The following is a 21,414-nucleotide window of genomic DNA, read 5'->3' on the forward strand; positions in this document are numbered from 1 at the left end:
GATAGCTGTGTATTTCCTATTTAATATAGTAATATAAAATCTAGATTAGAGACATGAAAATATTTTCATGAGAGAACAGTTTTGCAAGAAAAGTGATTTTGTTAGGGCAATGTTCATATCATGCATAAATGTTTTATTTTAAATAATTGTGTGATTATCCTTTTAGTAACATATGGATTCACTAGCACTTTTGTTTTATAACCTCATCCTTAAAAATTCCAGTGGCTTGTTTTCTTGTATTTTCCTTAATTGTGATCTTAAACAGATCTTCAGTTTTAAATCTGCCAGTTGTTCTAATATAGATGCATAAATACATTTACTCCAGTTGGTTATTTATTCAAAGACAGCTTGTTTGTGGATACCGTCAGGACATCTGCATTTTATTGGATCTAATTTTTAGTAATAAAGACCTCCCACATTATAGATTCTTTCCAGTCTAAATTAGCCTGTGTGGGAAGCAAAGGAACCATCAGTCAGGGAGAAAAAGTGAATCCATATGGTGCTGATGAGTCTGTTTCCCCAGCTACAATGATGAAAGGGTTGAGTATAGACAGTGCCCCTAGCAGATCCCTGTTTCTTTCTCAAAAGCTTGCTAGAACAGGGTTGGTTTCAGTCCCAACCCAGTACCTTTGAGCCAGCCCAGTTCGTCGATGTGATATGCATCAAGCCATAGACACCTAACTGAAATTTTGAGGGCACATTCTCCTTTGCCTCTCATCTTGCTCTGTTTCTCTTGCATGTATGCCAAGTCCCTGGATCTTGCCATTCTCCTTCCACTTTGGGGCTCACCTTTGCCCTTTGGACTTGTTGGATTTTGGATTCCCTGGTCCAATCCTAAGGGCTTTGGTTCACGTTCCCACACAATCTCTACGATGTGGAGAAATCTGTAAAAATATCCGCAAGTGTCAAAAAGTAGTCAAAAATTTTATTCCAGCTTTTAAAAAGTGACACACCAAACTTGGTAACGGAACTTGAATAGGTGACAGATCTTCACTTTTACAAGTTATACTAGTTCACTGTGCAGAGAAACAGACAGGAATTGAAAGCTTTTCTTTCAATTGACTCTCCATATCCTGGAACAGTTCATTTCTCTTGGTCAATATCACTCATGGGATAAGGAGGAGGAAACTGGGCACAGCAGATTCTTTACTATCAGTGTTATCTCCCTCAGCACAAACAAGAAAAACCTATTATTTCAACCCCTGTCAACTCTGAATCTCAGCCAGTGAGAAGATACTGTTTCTTAAAACGTTGCTGTATTAGGGGCGCCTGGGTGGCTCGGTCATTGGGCGTCTGCCTTTGGCTCGGGTCGGGATCTCAGGGTCCTGGGATTGCCTGCATCGGGCTCCCCGCTCCGTGGGAGGCCTGATTCTCCCTCTCCCACTCCCCCTGCTTGTGTTCCCTCTCTCACTGTGTCTCTGTCAAATAAATAAAATCTTTAAAAAACAAAACAAACAAACGAAAAAACCAAAACACTGCTGTATTTATGTTCGTGTACTTTTTTGGGTAAATTTGAATTTAGTTTAACAAATTTCCTAGTTGCAAAGGGTGATGTAAATATTGATGATTTATTTATTTATTTATTTTAAAGATTTTATTTATTTATTTGACAGAGAGAGACACAGACAGAGAGGGAACACAAGCAGGGGGAGTGGGAGAGGGAGAAGCAGGCTTCCCGCCGAGCAGGGAGCCCGATGTGGGGCTTGATCCCAGGACCTTGGGATCATGACCCGGGCTGAAGGCAGACGCTCAACGACTGAGTCACCCAGGCGCCCCTGATGATTTATTCTTAAAAAATTTATTATTTAGTGTAGTGGGTAGAATTTTATCCGCCCCCCCCCCCAAAAAGGTATGTTCAAGTTTCTAATCTCTAGTACCTGTGAATGTGAGCTTATTTAGAAATAGTCTTTGCAGATGAAATCAAGTTAAGATGAGGTCATACTGGATTAGTGTAGACTAATCCAATGACTGGTGTCCTTATAAGAAGAGGGAAATTTGGATACAAATATACTCTGCCATGTGATGATGAAGCCAGAGATTTGAGTTGATGTGTCTATAAACCAAGGAAGGCCAAAGATTGCTGGCAACCTCCAGAAGCTACAAAGAGTCAGGGAAAGATTTTTCTAGAGTATTGAGAGAAAGCATGGCCCTGTGGACACCCTGACTTTGGACGTCCAGCCTCTAAAATTGGGAGAGAATAAATTTCTGTTGTTTTAAGCCATTTAGTTTGTGGTAATCTGTTACAAATTTCTCATCAGTGAAAGGGGGCCCTGGTTTACCAGATGATCTCTGAAGTCAGTTTCACCTGTAATATATATATATATATATTTTTTTTTTTTTTTTAAAGATTTTTAAAATTTTTTTGGCAGAGAGAGACATAGCGAGAGCAGGAACACAAGCAGGGGGAGTGGGAGAGGGAGAAGCGGGCTTCCCGCAGAGCAGGGAGCCCGATGTGGGACTCGATCCCAGGACTCTGGGATTATGACCTGAGCCGGAGGCAGACGCTTACCGACTGAGCCACCCAGGCGCCCTCACCTGTAATATTTTATGCCTCTAAATTTGTAACATATCCTGATGTTTCCTTAATTGTATGCTTGTATATAAACTGTATAAAAAGCCACTTACGGATTTAATGTCTCCTCCTTTTCCTGACCCTCTCACCCCCCAAAAGGGAGAAGTATGTGAAACTTACCTTGTTCTGCAAGATGAGCTTCTTTTGGGTGTCCAGAATTGAAGGGCAAACTATCTCTCGGCTTAGGAGCTGCTCATGGCCTCCTCTCTGGCAAGCACGTTTGAATAAAGGAATAAACACTAATGTCTGTCCATGGACTAATCAATCTAGCAGTATAGTGAAACAGAAAATTCAAGTGGATTTGAATCTGGGCTTCATCATCCTCCCTGAGCAGGCAGTTTAAACTCTCTAAGCCTGTTTCCTTATCCATAAAATGGCGATAACAATACTGACTTTTTGGTTGTTGAGATGACATGAAATAGTGTATACATTTTTAAAAGGAACTGGTATGGTGCACTTAAAAACATTACTTGCTGGGGCGCCTGGGTGGCTCCCACTGAGGTCCTGATCTCAGGGTTGTGAGATCCAGCTCCGCGCCCGGCGGTGGCCCGGCAGCAGGGAGTCTGCCCTCCCCCCGCTCGGGCTCCGCTCTCAAATAAATAATTCTTAAAAAGGAAAAAAAAAACTTGCTTAGAAAATTCTCGCTTACAGAAAGGATACTGAAAACCTCCAGGATCCCTCTTTCCGCCCCCCAGGCTGGAGCCTAGAGCGGTCGGGAACCAGGCACCCCGCCCCCCAGCCGCGGGGCTGCCGCGAGGAGATTAGGACTCGGGAACCCCCGCGCCAGGGGAGGAGCGCGGCGGTGGCGCCGGCGGAAGCGCTCTCCCTCCACTGTCAGCTGCGCCGGAAGTTCCCGGCCAGGCCAGGCGGTAACCTTGGGGTCCTGCCGCTTCCACCGGCATCCGGGTGGGCTGTGCGAGTCCGAGCCTCAGCCGGGACCACGCCTGGTAGCAGCAGGAGACGCTGGGGTTTCAGAAGAGGACGCTGAGGGCCGTAAGGAGCAGAAACCGCAGGCGCGGGGCCGCCCAGCAGCCATGTCTTTAGTGGCGGAAGCCTTCGTCTCGCAAATCGCAGGTAGGACGCGTGGCTTCGGGCTGCGGATGGAGGCGGGGGCGGCGCGGGGCAGTCGCGGGGCAGTCGCGGGGAGCAGCGTGGGGTTTAGGGCTGCAGCTTTGCCTTTTGTGGCATTAGGTGCTGAACCCAGGCCTGGGGATAGAGTCGGGCACGGAGTACCAGCCTCATCTCCCGGATGAGAAAACTGAGGGGGAGACACTTAGCCAAGCTCACACCGCAGGGGCAGTAATAACGTCTTCCTTCTCGAGGGCTTACTTTGTGCAGCTCCGGTTGGGTGCGGAGGGGCTGGGGTGGGTGGAGGAGGCCGTGGGTTGGCATGGGGGGCGTGGCCACAAGGGCCGGGTATTTAAAAGGATTTAGTCTGAGAGTGGGGTAGCCTCGGTCGTGGGATCTGAAGTTTTGGGTGATTGTCACTAATGAGTTGCCCTTGTTACCTGATGCCATTTAAGGGCCACCGAAGTTCTTGCTTCCTCTCCAAGCAACACAATATTACCGTTTGCTAGATCTCTAGGATTCACCGAAATGTCTTTCAATCTACATATACTTTTTAGAAACACCTTTGATTTGATGGACAGTTACCAGGATAAATGGGTACATTTGAAATAAAGTAGTATTTTGGAAATGAAAGTACTGAATGTGTCATAAAATTTGCCAGAATGTTTTTCATTGCATTGCATTTGTGTGAACATACATTTCTTTTTTTCTTTTTCACTTAAATACATTGTTTTCTGGAAGAGAGAGAAGCTCTCACTAGATTACAAGCTTCATGAAAGTAAGGATCTACTTGTTTTGGCCCCCATTGTATCCAGAACACCTATTAGTTGGTGCTCAATAAAAATTTGTGACCTGAATCGTGGGGTGGCTGGGTGATAGACATTGGGGAAGGTATGTGCTATGGTGAGCGCTGTGAATTGTGTAAGACTGTTGAATCACAGACCTGTACCTCTGAAACAAATAATACATTATATGTTTAAAAAAAAAAAAAAGAAGTTAGAAAGGGAAGAATGAAGGGGGGGAAATCGGAGGGGGAGACGAACCATGAGAGAGTATGGACTCTGAGAAACAAACTGAAGGTTCTAGAGGGGAGGGGGTGGGGGGATCGGTTAGCCTGGTGATGGGTATTAAAGAGGGCACGTATTGAATGGAGCACTGGGTGTTATACACAAACAGTCATGGAACACTACATCAAAAAAATAAATAAATAGAAAAAAAAATTTGTGACCTGAATCAATGAATAATCTTGAGATTTCAAACAATGATTATTTCTATTTTTACTGTTTATGTTAAAAGTGAGATCATTGATTTAATTTCCATTTCTGCTATGTGAAAAAAATCAACCATTTCACATTGTATGCTGATTCTGGTATACTCTACCCATATGTCCCAATGTGTGATTTCTTCTAAAGAAAAAATCATAAATGTCTTTTGATAAACTTTTGATAAGTTTGGACTTTTGTTTCAGTTAGTGAAATTTAAGAATTCCTAGGAATTTCATTTGTGTGCCATCTTGGCTATTTGTAATCTATTACTCTAGAAGGAGGCATTTAAAGATGAATAATTCAATAAATGGTATTGGGACACCTCCAAGTCATAACACCACAAGAATAAATTCCAAATGAATTGAAGATCTAAATGTAAAATAAGGACAAAAACCAAATTGTAATAAAATAATTAGGAGAAAATATAGGAGATAGTTTCAGTAATCTTGGGTAGCAGAGGAGGCCTAAGCAAGATACAGAATCCAAAATCCCTAGGAGAAAAAATTGGCAGATTTGATTGCAGAAAAATTTAAAAAGCTTTATATGATAAAACACATAAGTTTCTATAAAAATTAATGAAAAAGACAACAGGATCAAGAGTAAAGGATAGGAACAGGCAGTTCACAAATGGAGAAATGCAAATGGACAATGAACATATGAAAAGATGCTGTCACTAAAAGTAGATAAAGTTTTCCATTTAGTTAGATGTGCAAAAATGAATATGATAATTTCTGGAACTGACAAGGGTATGGGGGAAAATCTACCCTCAAACTGTTGGTGAGTCTGTAAACGTACTTTTTGAGAACTTAATATAGCAATATTGATTAAAATGCCATCCTTTGACCCAGAAACTTCTCAGGGAATTTTTATCTGATAGAAATAGGAGTACCATTATTTAAAACTATATATAGCAATATTCATTATAGCATTAATTTTAATAGCAAGAAACCAGAAATGTCCTAAATATATGTCAAATTATGGTATGCCCACATTATTGCAAATAATAGAAATGAAGAGATACACCTGTTAAATATATTGGCTTGAAATGTATGATTATCTTAAGTAAAAATAAGTTATAGGATGATATATATACTGTATGAACCCATTGTTGTTAAATAAACCCTATGTAAACTTGTATATGTTTATTTAAGCAAAGAAAAACAGAATATTCAGCTCATTTTAACTAGTAATTTCAGAGTAATAAGGGTAGGGAGTTGATGGAGGGTAGTAGAGGAACTACATTTCTGAATTGTTCGAATTGTTACAGTGAGAATATTTTACTTATAATTTAAAATTTTAAAAGATTGTATTTGGGCAAGCAGTGAAATAAGGGGTGGCTAAAATAACAATTTATATGAAACATTATGTTTGACTTAAAAGTGACTTGTAAGTGTGACTCAGATCAAGCAGCTATGCAGAGTATTTTATTTATGGCAATAATTTGATTTTCATGGAAGAGGTCAACCTCAAAAGATTAGAGATACATATCTATATACTCCTATTATAAATACAATAATTGTGAATCGGTTTTTGTAGTTGAGTGCTCTCATTTTTAGTGTATTGCTTATTATTTTTCCTTTCAGTGGTGCTCTAATTTTTAGTGTTTGCTTATTATTCTTCCTTTCAGTGGGTGTGAGCCAACACACTGATACTTCTTTTAGAAACATTTAAAGGCGGGGCGCCTGGGTGGCTCATTCAGTGTTTGCCCTCGGCTCAGGTCATGATCCCTGGGTCCTGGGATCTAGTCCTGCGTCGGGCTCCCTGCTCAGTGGGAAGCCTGCTTCTCGCTCTCTCACTCCCCCTCCTTTTGTTCCCTCTCTTGCTGTGTCTCTCTCTGTCAAATAAATAAATAAAATATTTAAAGAAAAAACATTTAAAGGCGTCTTACATCTATCTGTGATAATCTTTTTTTTTTTTTAAAGATTTTATTTATTTATTTATTTGAGAGAGAGAGAAACAGCATGAGAGGGGAGAGGGTCAGAGGGAGAAGCAGGCTCCCCGCTGAGCCGGGAGCCCGATGTGGGACTCGATCCCAGGACTCTGGGATCGTGACCTGAGCCGAAGGCAGTCGCTTGACCAACTGAGCCACCCAGGCGCCCTATCTGTGATATTCTTGAGAGCCTTATTCTTAAGGCATCTTTTTGGAAGACTTCTCTGAACTCCCCAACTTAAGTGAACCGTTTTTGTCTCTTTACTACCAGTGTATTCTCCACCAAAATCCTGCAGTTCTTATTCCTTACAATTGTACCTTAGTGTTACTCTCTTTATCTCCACCACTGTTACCTTAGTTCAGGACTTTGTCCTTTCTCACTTGGATTACTGTAGTAGTGTCTGAATTGGTTTCCATGTTTCTAGTCTGTCCTCCTTCCAATATAGTCTCCACACTACAAGCTTCAGTGGGGTTTTGTTTATGTTATTTTATTGTTATTTTCCTAAAATGCAAATGTGATTCCTCTCTTCATTAGTTCGGAACTGTCATGTGGCATATAAGACCTGCCATAAGTTAGTCCATCTCTTCAGCCTCATCTCTTGTCACTCTTAAATTCTCACCTTTCTAAACTATTTGTAGAGTTCATCTTTGGCACATACTGTCCTCCGCCTGAAATGTCCGCTTTGCTTGGATAACTCTTGTTTGTCTTTAAGACTGGGCACATTTTAACCTGTAAGTCTCTCTTACATTTTTTCCTGTCAGATGAGAACTGGTTCTTTTTCTCTTATTTTCTGATAATAATTATGATACATGGCCATTGTAGACAGTGAAGTAATCCAAAAGAATCTGAAGAATAAAATAACAATCACCTAAAATCATAACACCCAGATTAAGACTTTAAAGTTTCACCATCATCATTAAAACTTTGGTGAGCAGAGCTTATCTTGTTCTCTGCCCCTAAATTAAACAAACAAACAAACACAACAACACATAATATAAAACGTACATACTTTTTTATAACCTATTTTGTTGTATAACATTGAGATGTGTTTCCTTGTCTAATGGAATTACACATCATCATTTTCAGTGGCTATACAATATTTCATTGTAATGAAAAAATCATTATTTATCTAGTCTTATTTTGGTAGGTATTTAGTGTGTTATATTAGTTCAACCAGAGAAGCAGAAACTGTAGGATCTTGATCTCTAGCTCTAGCTTTGGCTCTTGCTCTAGCTTTGTATCTATGTCTACACACACATGCATGCACACACATACACAAGGAATTGGCTTGTGCTGTTGTGGGGGTTGGCCAACCAAGGACCATGTCCACAAAGTAGGCAGCCAGGAAGGGGGGATTCAGGAGGAAGAAAAGGCACATGCAGCAGGTGCTGCTTGCAGCGTATGAACTCATAGGCCCTCTGTTAAAAGACTTGCAACAAATTAAATCCAGCACACCCAGGATAATTTCCCTTTAGATGAATGTAAAGTCAACTGATTCGGGACTTCATTTATATCAGCAAAATCCCTTCACAGCAGCACCTAAATTAGTGTTTGGGTAACTGGGAGAAGGTGTTTATATGCTACACAATGGCTGTTGCTTCTCTTTTGTCCTCCCAGAGCCTGCTGGAGAATGTCCTTTGTAGCTGACTGTAGTCAGAAACAGTAGAAAGGGAATTCTGGCAACTGTAGTTCCATCAAGCAAGTTGATGTATCCTAAAGCCATACTGGTATATATTATTTTTCTCTGATGTGAACAGTGCTTTCATAAACATATTTGTGTATCTACTGAGTAATTTCTTTGGATAAATTTCTTAAAGTGGAAGAGGATTTTGAATTGTTCTTGTCATTTAATAATATGGAAAGGAAGGGTAAATTATGATTTTGAATTTGAATTTTGAATTTTCTTAATTTTTAATTTTTGCATTAATAGCTTGGATCTTTAGGTGATATGCTTGATTTAAAACTTTAGAAGAGGGATAAAAATAATCCTGAATATTGAATCATTTTCAAAATTTTTTATAACAGCCTGTGTATTTTAAATTTTCATTGGCTTGTTTTTGTTTTTGTTTTCTTTTAAGATTTTATTTATTTATTTGAGACAGAGAGAATGAGAGAGAGAGAGCACATGAGAGGGGGGAGGGTCAGAGGGAGAAGCAGGCTCCCCGCTGAGCCGGGAGCCCGATGCGGGACTCGAACCAGGGACTCCAGGATCATGACCTGAGCCAAAAGCAGTCGCTTAACCAACTGAGCCACCCACGCGCCCCTTGTTTTTGTTTTTTAATGGCAAGATTTTCCAGTACATTACATGAGGTTTTTATTTTTCTTTTTAATTTTTTACTGTCACTGGGGTATATATCCTAGGGGAGGGTGGAGTATCCCCATTTGGGTTATGTGAGCACATTTGGAGCAGTCATTGTAGCCAAAAGGATGGAGTACTGTGATGGACGAGCCTGACTCCCTTGCTTATCCCTGTGCTAGGAGTGGCTCCAGGCTTTAGGGCTCCCCAGAGCCACCAGATACACATAAAAGGAGAGAGAGGTGCTGAACACTAAACAGTAGAAATCTCCCACAGTGTCAATCACTTTTTTTTTTTTTTAAGATTTTATTTTTAAGTAATCTCTACCCCCAACGTAGGGCTTGAACTTCCAACCCCTGAGATCAAGAGTCACATGCTCCAGGGACTGAGCCAGCCCAGTGCCCTATCAATGACTTTGTTCACCTTGCTTTTACACTTCCAATGGACTTCGGAGTAAGTCAGATCTGGCTGCTTACTAAATGTGTGACCTTGGGCAAATTACTTCCCTTTTTAAGCTTTAGGTTTTTTATTTGGAAAATAGTGAAGATAATTTTATATTTTTTAAAGGTGATGAGAAAAGGTAATGATGCTTAGCCTTGTGTCTGATACACTGTAAATGCTCCATAAGTGTTCATTAATTTCGTTTTTAGCTGTTTACCTGTTAGTTTTTCTCTTTTACCAGATTTTGCCTCTAAGGATTGGTGGTCTGTTTTTTAGACATTGCCAAAATGTTTTAGCCTTAAAAACTTAGCTGATAATTATCTAGTTACTGATAATAAGAGTAAGCATCCCTTTTTGAGCCACTGTCCTAGATGATTTAGATAGATAATTGCTAATATTAACAATTTGATCCTGTTTGATAGATATTATTCTTGTTTTATAGATGGAAATTGAAGCTCCTTAGGTAATAGAATATAAAAGTTAGGAACCGGGCCATAGGAGTAAGACAGAACTGAGTTCTAAGCTCAGCTCTGCCTCTTGTTCTGTGATTTTTTTTTTTTAAATTTTTTTACTGTTATGTTAATCACCATACATTACATCATTAGTTTTTAATGTAGTGTCCCATGTTGTTCTGTGATTTTGGGCAGACTTTCCTGGGCCACAGTTTCCTTACAAAATTTGTAAAAGGGCATAAGATGTTTTATAACATATATTAAGCATCCTGTTTTACAGTGGTACATGGTAGATTCTGTTACCACTTTTATTGCCTGAGAGCCTTTGAGGATATTATATTTGTAATGTTATCCTTTTGCTGTTTTGGACAGCATGTTGTCCAAAGTGTCTTTATTTCTAGTAACCCTATATCATCTTTCTGAATGACCTTATTACTTCACCAGTGCCTTGCTATATTTTAAGCATATCAGTTAATTTCATCATACTGTAATTATTAATCTTTTGAAATCAGTACAATATCTGTTCTGTTCTTTATTTGGAAGCTCAGTAAACTATATAAGGGCTAAAAAAAGACTTGCAATATTTCATTTATCTCATTGTGGGCATGTGGGTGCTTAATTATTTAAATTTATTAATAACTTCATTCTAGCAGTAGCATTAATTTATATTATGATCTGGAAAAGTAGTTTTATGGGTTCCATGGAACCCATATGTAAGCATCTTGAAAGTAAGTATTATCAAAACAGGCATGTTTACAACAGTTTGTTTTTATATCATCAATAAAGTATTTTCTATTTCATCCCTCTTCCACGTAAGTACTAGGAAATGTGGACTTTATTTATTTATTTTTTTAGAGAGAGAATTTTATTTATTTATTTAAGAAAGAGAGCGTGGGGGTGGGAGAGGGTGGGGCAGAGGGAAACGGAGAGAGAGAGAGAGAATCTTAAGCAGTCTCAAGCTTAGCACAGAGCCCGGCTTGGGGCTCAGTCTCACAATCCTGAAATCATGACCTGAGCCGAAATCAAGAGTGAGACATTTAACAGATTGAGCCAGCCAGGTGCCCTGGAAATGTGGACTTTAAAAGCAGTTTGGAAGGGTACTAGAAGCTCAAAGAAGTGGAAAACATAGTTTAAAAGTCCTTTGTAAAATCGAAGTGATGCTATTGCTCACAAGGCTTACTGAGAATGCAGAAAGTGATAAAGCTATTATATCTGATAGTCAAAGCTCTTATATCCACATGCCTGACTATCTAATGATGATGGTTGTAGCAGATGATTGAAAAAATACAGTGCATTCAATTCTTTTATTTGTGAAGATAAAGATATATTGTTAGTTTTACTTAGTATTCTGAGGATTCTCCAGGATTGAGGAAGGCACTGAGGAATTATTGAGAAGTTATTGAACTGGCCATCACATTTCAGAGACTCTTCTTTCATTCATATTAGTCATGTGAATAGTCTCATACTGTAGTGCTTATCACCTGGCACATGTGAAGGGGATATTGAAGGGGCAGATGGAAAAGCAAAGCAAAGACAAAATAGGTTCTACTTCAGAGTAGAGGCAAAGTACAATTTATTGAGAGCAATGTGGCTTATTTTATTTTATCATACTTACATTCATGAATAGGTTGGAAACCAAATTCTCAGAGGCAGTGTTTTGTTGCCTTTTAGAAAACTTTGATATGATGTTAAGATCTTGAAGTAAGTTCATAGTTAATCATAAGGTGAGTTTTAATTTTCTTGTATGCTTTATTAACATTCCATACTCTGAAATTACATGATTTTTAGTTTTTAATTTAAAAGATTTGGTGATGGGTACCCCATAAAGATTTGCTAGTCTTATTTCTGTGAGGACTTTTGAGTCATTAACGTTAGCTCAAGCCCTCCATATTTGAGTGAAAATTGAAAGAAAATATCATCAAACTTTTTAACAGTTTTCAGACATTTTTGAAATTTCTTGATAAGCAGTTATCAGATGGACCGAAGATACCAAATGGAGATGAGATATTAAATTCAGGCTTCTCATTTTTTGTTCAAAGACAAATTATAATATTCAACAAATCCAGTTACAGACATTTATGTGTAGAAGTATTTGCCTTGCCAGTAAGAGAAATGCATGTTTTAATTTTTTATTGCTTTGTAAATGATCCTCTATTCTTGAACACTTTTCTTATTTTTGTACGCTCTATAAATGAATCATGGTTTTGAACTTTTCTACATCAGTAATAAAAATGAATTTTGATTGGTTTGTGATAAAGAGGGTTCTTTTCATAAAAACAATCATTTTGTCATGGCAATTCCCATTAACTGTAACTGCGTTAGCAAAATAGAAACCGTAAAAAGCGTTTCATTGTGCTTATACACTTAGCTATGTTTTTGTGCTGATTATATATTTTTATCTTTATGAACTTTTATGCCAAAGAGGTTTCTTCATGACTTAATCCGCATTTGGATTGTCAGAAAAGTTTGTTGGGTATATTTATCCCAGGGGATGTAGTATCCTTAGATATTGTCATGGAATTGCCCCCATGTCATATTCCATTACCTGGACAAACTAGAGCACTGACTAGAACTTCATACAAATAAATTGTATCATTTATTAGACAGGAAGAGGGCCATAATTACTCCAGCATTTATTTCTGTAAGCTAATATTGGCAGCTGGTGCTTTAATGATCTGGCCTTTTGTTAACCTCCTTTTCTTTTGATTATTAGCCTTTACATTATAGGGGAATGTTTGGCATCATGAATGATAAGCTTCTGATTTTTTTATTGTATAAATTAAAAAAGATTGTATGTTAATAAGAATGTAAAAGTAAAAGCTACTTTCTTTTTTTATTAGACATTGTTATAATTGTAATTTTTTTTTTTTAAAGATTTTATTTATTTATTTGAGACAGAGAGAATGAGAGACAGAGAGCATGGGAGGGGGGAGGGTCAGAGGGAGAAGCAGACTCCCTGCCGAGCAGGGAGCCCGATGCGGGACTCGATCCCGGGACTCCAGGATCATGACCTGAGCCGAAGGCAGTCGCTTAACCAACTGAGCCACCCAGGCGCCCCTAATTGTAATTTTTACTGTCCATCAGTTTAACATCCTAGTTTGGCTAGTGGATGAGAATTGGTTATGTAATGTTAACTATATTTGTGGTAATTTATATTTATTTTTTAGTTGAGATTGTGAATTCTTTTTTTTTGAGATTGTGAATTATACTTAAAAAAATATATTTATTTACTTGAGAGAGAGAGAGAGAAAGCAAGCACAAGCATGTGGGGGGAAGGGTAGAGGGAAAGGAAGAAGTAGACTCCCCACTGAGCAGGGAGCCTGACCTGGGGCTCGATCCCAGGACCCTGAGATCTTGACCTGAGCCGAAGGCAGATGCTTAACTGACTGAGCCACCAAGGTGCCCCAAGATTGTGAATTATTCTTGATGTATTTTCTTCTTAAACAGATTTCTCCTTCTTGCCATATATACTTGTACTGATTTTCCCATACTATCATTTTGTGGCTGTTTGGAGAAGGTAAAGTAATTTTAATATTAAATATTTTGAAAGAATATTAAATATTCTTCATTTTTAGAAATGATAGAGTGCAGTTTAAAGACATATAAAGTATGTTTCATTATTTACTGTTTTGGATTATCTTTGTATCATAGGTAAATGGCTTTACCTGTCTGCTTTTTACAAAAAGATTATAGTAAGCTTTGAGTTTAGCTAGCATAATTACATCAATTTTCTCTTGGATTATTTTTTTTCTCATTTCTTGAATAATGTAGCAGAGTTTCTGATGGAGGTAAGCCATTGTAGTCACTGGGTTCCAAATTCTGGGGACTGGAGGTCAGGGAGCCAAGATGTGGCCAGGAAGTTGGAGAGTGAGGTATCACGAAGGTAAATTTCAAGTAATGAGTTAATAAAATGGCACTGACTAGAGGGAGGGTGGAAATGTCAAAATCTATGCCTGAAGCAGTGAATGGAATTTATAAATGTAACATGGTCAGGAGTCAGCTTGGTAACTGATTTAATTCTGAGGCTTCATTCAGATGGATTAATATTTAATTCTGTCTTTAATGATAGATCTGTAACTAATAGTAACTATCAAAACTGTAACTGTTCAGTTACTATTGTAGTATACAAATCACACCACAATTTAGGGATGTAAAGCAGCCATTTTATTATATTCATGGATCCTGTGGGTCAGTTCAGACACATCACAGGAGAGATGGCTTGTTTCTACCTCACAATGTTTGGATCCTCACCTGGAAAGACTCAAAGGCTAGGGGTCCAACAATAGTGGGCTGGAAACATCTGGAAGCATCTTCACTCACATGTCTAAGAATTGCTGACAAGGAACTCAGCTGTGGTGGTTTTCTGGAATATTTATACATGGCCTCTCCATGTGGCCTGGGCTTCCTTGGAGCCTGGGAGCCTCAGAGTAGTCAGTCATTTTACTCAATGCTCCAAAGGCATTTGTTCAAGTTACCAAAGGAGAGGATGCATCACCTTTTATGACCTTGCCTTGGAAGTCTTGAAGCATCACTTCTGCTGTATTCTGTCTGTCACACCAGAGTTAGAAGTCTGCCCAGATTCAAGGGGAGGGGATTTAACTTCACCTCTTTTTTTTTTTTTTTTTTTTAAAGATTTTATTTATTTATTTGACAGAGAGAGATAGTGAGATAGGGAACACAAGCAGAGGGAGAGGGAGAGGGAGAAGCAGGCTTCCCGCCCAGCAGGGAGCCCAATGCGGGGCTCGGTCCCAGGACCCTCGGATCATGACCTGAGCCGAAGGCAGACGCTAACGACTGAGCCACCCAGGCGCCCCAACTTCACCTCTTGATGGGTGGATGGGGTAGGTGGGTTGTTGGTGAGGTTCTAGAAGAGTTTGTAGCACAGGTTATACTGTTGTGGCCATTTTTAAGAATGAAATATGCCACAGTGGACAGTGTGATAATACACTGGTGCAGAGGGGTCAGCTGAGTCTGTTTTAATTAGATCTGGGAACGGACTAGTCCCATTCATATAGGTTCTAAAACAAGATGGGGTGGATGAGAGGTGGGTGTAGGTAGAATGGTGTGTAAAATGGTAGGGTGTTATTGCACATTACAGTCAGTTATCTGTGGAGCTCTCTAAAACAAGCCATGCTTGTATTACATGGCATATCTCAAACCTCATGCATGCACTTGCACACATGTTCCCTTTTTTCTCACCAAAGGCTCGTTATATGTGAAGGTTGAGGGCAGCTCTAGGGCAATTTTTAGGTATATTTTTAAAACACTTCATAGATGATTGGACTGTGCACCTCTTGTTAGGAACCATTAAACAATTTGGAGAGAAAGTGAGTTTATGAGTTTCCACTGTTGAATTTAGTACATATTATTGAGATGTAATCATTCCTTAATTTGCTTTGATGGTTTTATTTCCAGAGTTATAGCAACTTTTTGCTGTCAGGTATCTTTCAGGCTTTAGATAGCAAAAGACCTGCTTGATTCCTACAGAATATATTTATTTGTTAGATTGAGTACCTAATTTGCACCAGGTCCTCACTAGGTGCTGAGTTACCTAGAATAGTAAAACAATTCTTGCCTTTGAGGAACTTAACATTCTTATGTAGGACACATCCATTGAAATGGATAATTTCAATATAAAGTGGTGTGTTGCTTAATAGAAATGGTAATTTAGGAAGTCTTTACTGAGCATGTTTTGTCCCTTCTCAAACTGAATTGGGGTGTTAGATTTTTAGTAAACATCTCAGCTCCTCTCCCTGCCCCTCACCTTCTGTTTGGCACACTTCTGATTATATTTTGGACCCAGTTCAGATTTTATCTCTTCTTGTGAATTCTTTCTTGTCTTCCTCAGGCAGAATATGTACTTTTGGTTTGACACTTCTGTTAGTATTAATTATTGATATATTCTGTAAGCTAGAAATTGTAATAAGGCACTTACATGATTTAGGTAATATTTCCCCTTTTTACAGATGAATATTACAGGTAATATTTCCCCTTTTTACATAATTGAGGCAAGAATAGGTTAAGCAACTTGGTCAAGATCACTCAGATAATAAGCTGTAGAGTTGGGAGGGGAACTCAGATATGTCTGACTTTAAGACCTATGTTTTTCTCTATACCACCTGTATTATTGTATTTTAAACTTTTTAAAAAAAGATTTATTTATTTTAGAAGGGGGTAGAGAGAGAGAGCACATCTGTGCACACGGAAGGGGGGAAGGGGAGGGGCAAAGTGGGAGGGAGAGGGACAAGCTGAGTCTGAGCTGAGCGTGGAGCCCATCACAGGGCTTGATCTCAGGACCCTGAGATCATGACCTGAGCTGAAACCAAGGGTCGGATGCTTAACTGACTGAGCCACGCAGGTGCCCCTCACTCACTGTATTCTAAGTGGTTATATGTATCTCAGTCACCTGTTCTCCCCCCAAACCCCTCATGCTCTCTTACCCACTCAACAAAGTTAGATCCTAGAGAGCAATGATAGTTTTATATTCATATTTGTCTTTTTATCATATTTTGGTAGTTTGGTAGTTTATAAAAACCTATGTTTAGTTAAATGCCTTTAGTATGTATTTTCCCTATGTCTCTGAGGATTTTCTACCTTTTCGCTCTTACTCATGAAGGATTCTGTGACGGTTGGGCTATGTTATCTTGTTTCTTGTTTTTTTGTTGTTTGTTTTGTTTTTTGTTTTTGTTCTTGGGGAATCTTGCAGTTTTGCCAAGATTTTAGGAGGTATGACGACGCATTAAATGCATTGTAGGATCATTTGTTTCATGGCTAGCTGGGAGGAGTGAGGAAGGCTTAATGGAAAGGGGGTGGAGAGGAATGGTCACCTAGCTTGATGTGAGAGACTGAGTATATGTAGAGTACTGAGAGTAGTGAGCACATAGTAGATATTTAAAAACATAGGTCCTGTTACTACAGTGATTGTGTTTGATTTAAAGTAGTGGGAGAATTGCTCCTTAGTTTGAGAGACATCTATTTTCCATTTTCTAGGATTAGATTTGGAGAACTATTACACCTTAAATATTAACATTGTTAACAATTTTGAGGTCTGATATTTGTGTGGGGCTGTTTGTCTTCTCTGGGTTTTTTTGGCCAGAAATTGCACTTTTCATCATAATCAGCTGTTTTTGTATAGTTCTGCTGTTGATCTAATATTCATCTCCATTTCTGAGAAAAGTTCAGACACGGTGTCATTGTTTATTCTTTATGAATTTTACCATTTTTTAAAAGAGAATTCAATTTTGAGTCCTGGCTACCAGGTTCATATCCATAATCACATGTAGTTGGCCTGCTTTTAATTGGAAATTAATGAAAAATGGCTGATTATTTTTATAATGTGACAAAGTCTAAACATGACCATTTGGGAAGATGATGTGTACTTACTAAGAAAGAATGGAAGGTTTTAGATTCAACTTGTATCCACTTTAGCCTCAATTATTGGCTTGTTGATGCTGTGAATTAGTTTTCTTGGCCCTTGTTAACCTCCAGAAGTTTGTTAGTTTTATGAAATTGATCCTTTTTGAAATTGATCTCCAGTTTCACATAGATAGGTTTAGACGGCTCATGTTCAAGCCTCATAATGACTAACTTAATTTTACTTTCCTTATTTATTACATCTAATGGAAAAACTATCATTTAACCACCTTGGTTCCAAAATAAGTGAGGTCTCGATTCATTAATCTTAAAGGCTTGCTCTGGAACACTATATAAAATTGCAACATGTCACTAAGGCATGTTTTAAAACATGGCTTTAAGCCATATGTGCAAATATTTAAGTAGAATAAGATGGACAAAAATCTTCTTGAATAAATTAAACCACACAGGTCCTCACTACCACATTCCCTGAGGCAAATGAATGAAAGAGGTGAAAAGAACTTAATCTTCTATCAGGTGTATTCTGTGTCCCAGGGATAGTCTTTTTTTGTGGTATTTACAGACCATCTGCATCAGATTTACTGGGAGTTCTTGTGGCATGTTTGGATTCTTGGTCCTCATCTCTACAGTATCAGAATCTCAGAGGTTAGGGTTTGGTGGAAATACATAATTTTACGAAGTTCCACAGATGATTCTTACTAAGGGTTGAGAACTACTGTTGTAGGATGATTATAATTGCTTTAATTTAATAATTAATTATTACCCAAGAATGTTTATTTGTGGGCTGTGTAAGAGGTTAGCTGAAACAGCTGTATGTTCACTGACTGGAGCCAGGCTACCTGGGTTCAGACCCTGGCCCTTGTTACTTACTAATACTGTGACTTTGAGCAAATTACTTATGCTTGTGCCTCAGTTTTCTTACTGTAAAATAGGGATAATAATAATAGTGTCTACCTCATAAAGTTGTGAGATAGTTAACATGTCAAGCACTTAAGTGCACAATAAACACAGTAAGAATATTTAAATTTTCATTTACCTCAACTTTATTGAGGTATAGTTTGCATATGCTTTTAAAGTATACAATTCAGTGATTTTTTAGGATATTTACAGAGTTGTGATTATTACCACAAACTGTAGAACATTTCCATCATCCCAAAAAGAAATCCCTTGCCCATTTACAGTCACTTCTATTCCCAGCCTGAAACAACCGTTAATCTACTTTCTATCTCTGTAGATTTGCCTGTTCTGACATTCCATATAAATGGAATAATGCAATTTGTTTTCTTTAGCGACTGGCTTCTTTCACTGGGCATAATGCTTTTGAAGTTTATCCCTGTTATAGCATGTATCAATACTTGGTTCCTTTTATTGCCACATGCTATTCTATTGTATGGATAAACCACATTTTGTTCATCCATTCATCAGAAGTTGGTCATTTGGGTTGTTTCCACTTTTTGACTATTGTTAAAAATGCTGGTGTGAACATTCATGTACAAGTCTTCCCATGGATATGTTTTTTTCATTTCTCCTGGGTGAATACCTAGGAGTAGAATTGCTGAGTCATATGGTAATTCTGTGTTTAGCATTTTGAGAAACTGCCAACCTTTTTATATTCCTACCAGCAGTGTGTGAGTTCCAAATTCTCTACATCTTTTAAACATTTTTTAATTTCTGTCTTGTTGATGATAGCCGTTCTGTGGGTGTGAAGTAGTATCTCATTATTGTGGTTTTGACTTCCATTTCTCTAATGACTAATAATATTGAATATGTTTTCATGTGCTTGTTGGTTATTCATATATCTCCTTTGGATAAAAGTCTCTTCACATCCTGTGCCCGTTAAAAATTGTGTTAGTTGTCTTCAATTATTGAGTTGTAATAGCTTTTTATGTATTCTGGATATAAGATTTATGAGTCTTGGGGCATCTTAGCTGTCATCACCATTATCATTATCTACCTAGATAGAAGTTTAGGTAGTGTTTGACGAAAGGAGATAGATTCTCTTTATTTTCTAGTTTCATTGGGGCCTAATGTTGTGAAGGGGAAGCTCTGCCCTCTACTACTATTCTTGAATTTTCAATTTGTTTGTTTTCTGTCCTCTGCTTTCTGAATGACAGGTTATTAGAACTCATTTGCCTTGCTTAGTAATTCTACTCTATCATTCATTCATGTGCCCTCACTTTGGGTCATTTTAATTGCCCCTATAAAAGGGATCCCAGAGTGTTCCTTAGCTCCTTACACCATGTGAGAACAGAAGGCAGAGACTCAGAAGAGGACCTTCACCAGAACCTGACCATGCTGGCATCCTGATCTTGGACTTCCAGCCTCCAGAACTGTGAGAAAGAAGTTTCTGTTGTTTATAAGCCACCCAGTTGTGGTATTTTGTTATTGCAGCCCAAATGGACTAAGACAGTAGCCTTACCACCATGTTATAGAAAGCTTACCTGCCAGTGTTTTTAGGTTTATGGAAGTGGCACCATGACACTGCACTTCCAACATGAGCCATTTTCTGACATGAACATTGATCTCTGACTATTGAAGTGATGGGAGAATGGTTTTAAACTCTTTTTGTGGTAAGAGTCACTTCCTGCTTGTACATTCTGTGTATTATCTTTAAACATCCCCTATGAAACAGCTCAGGGGACATTGCTATTTAATACTTCCTTGGTTAGTATTTTCTTGGATACAGGGTTATCTTTGAATTGTCCTATACTATAGTCTGCAGGTTGAATTGCTTTAAATCTAACACATAGTTCTTAAAATTCTAGTTTTGATAAAGTTCCATGTCATCAAACTGAAAGTCTAGACATCTTAGAAATCTATTTTAAATGAAAGCTTTATGTCATAACTGCCTAAAACTTGATAGTTGTCTGTGTTGCTATCATGCATAGTAATTATGATCATCAGCATAGTAATTATGTCAAACTAGTAAACTTACTTCCTTCTTTTCTCTTTGTGTCTTGCAGTAACTTGTCCATGTTTGTGAGCTGCCAAATGCTTTTCGAATATTTTGTTATCTCAGTAGTATTTGCATTTATACCTTTGGCAGAAAGCCACCCAAATTTGGAGATAGGTTATACGTGTTTCTTACTCATTTGTATAACACTGTCTAAATAGTCTTAGGAAGCTGAAGAGATGACATCTGTGAGCTTTTGGAATCTAGTTGCCTAAGGATAAACTGGGTTTGACTTCATTAGTGCACAAATGATAGGGTTGTGTAGAGTTATTATAGCATTAATCAATTTGATGGATTGGAAATATGACAGTACTGAAGCAGCATGTAATATTAGTGCCTATTATTCTACAAATTATGTCTTCATCTACATTCATATGCCAGAAGAGTCATGTTGTGCATTAAGAATGCAGAACTTAAAAAACAACAACAGAGGGCACTTCTTTCCATGGCCCTTCCCTTGTCCACTTAGATTAGATCATCAAGAAATAGACTTTGGAATTAAACTTGTTTATTAGGTCATAGCACTTTCATACTGTGGAATACTCTGTATTGAATGGCATAGATAATCTGCCCCTAGAATGACCCAACTTGATACTTGACAGAATATTGCAGGTAAAATGTAGCATGTGTAAGAGACGTAGGCATATATATATATATGTGAATTTATGGGCCAGTAGTTATTTCTCTATAAGTTATAATTGACTAGTAGTAGATTTTTTGTTGTTGTTATATTGTTTTGGTTGATAAAGCTTAAAAATAGTGGGTACCTTAAAGATAATCAAATGAGAAGCAAATATGTATTTTTGGGGGCTGTGGATATTGTTTTACCCTGTGTGCATTTCTAACACTAATTTATTAATTTATGCTTTTGTTTATTTTATCTCACAGCTTTCAAAAGTCCAAGAGTATCCTCTCTCTTTTTAAAATTTTTATTTATTTTATTTTTAAAAAAGATTTATCCATTTATTTGAGAGAGAGAGATAGCGTACACGCACCAGTAGGGGGAAGGACATGGGGAGAGAACCTTCAAGCAGACTCCCTGTTGAGCACAGAGCCCCACGT

At 38.2% G+C, this 21,414-nt stretch overlaps 1 protein-coding gene across 2 annotated transcripts in view; it reads left to right on the forward strand.

Annotated features, from left to right (window-relative positions):
- Nucleotides 1–3,421: 3,421 nt before the first annotated feature.
- MTX2 (metaxin 2) overlaps nt 3,422–21,414 on the forward strand; it is a 61,506-nt gene continuing 43,513 nt past the window's right edge. For both annotated transcript variants that reach the window (XM_021702833.1, XM_021702834.2), the window contains exon 1: nt 3,422–3,646. In XM_021702833.1, coding sequence (XP_021558508.1) covers nt 3,607–3,646 — 40 coding nt within the window. In that variant the 5' untranslated portion in view covers nt 3,422–3,606. The remainder of the gene's footprint in view (nt 3,647–21,414) is intronic.

The sequence above is a fragment of the Neomonachus schauinslandi genome, chromosome 3 (genome assembly GCF_002201575.2).
Source record: "Neomonachus schauinslandi chromosome 3, ASM220157v2, whole genome shotgun sequence".
NCBI classification, from domain to species: Eukaryota; Metazoa; Chordata; class Mammalia; order Carnivora; family Phocidae; genus Neomonachus; species Neomonachus schauinslandi.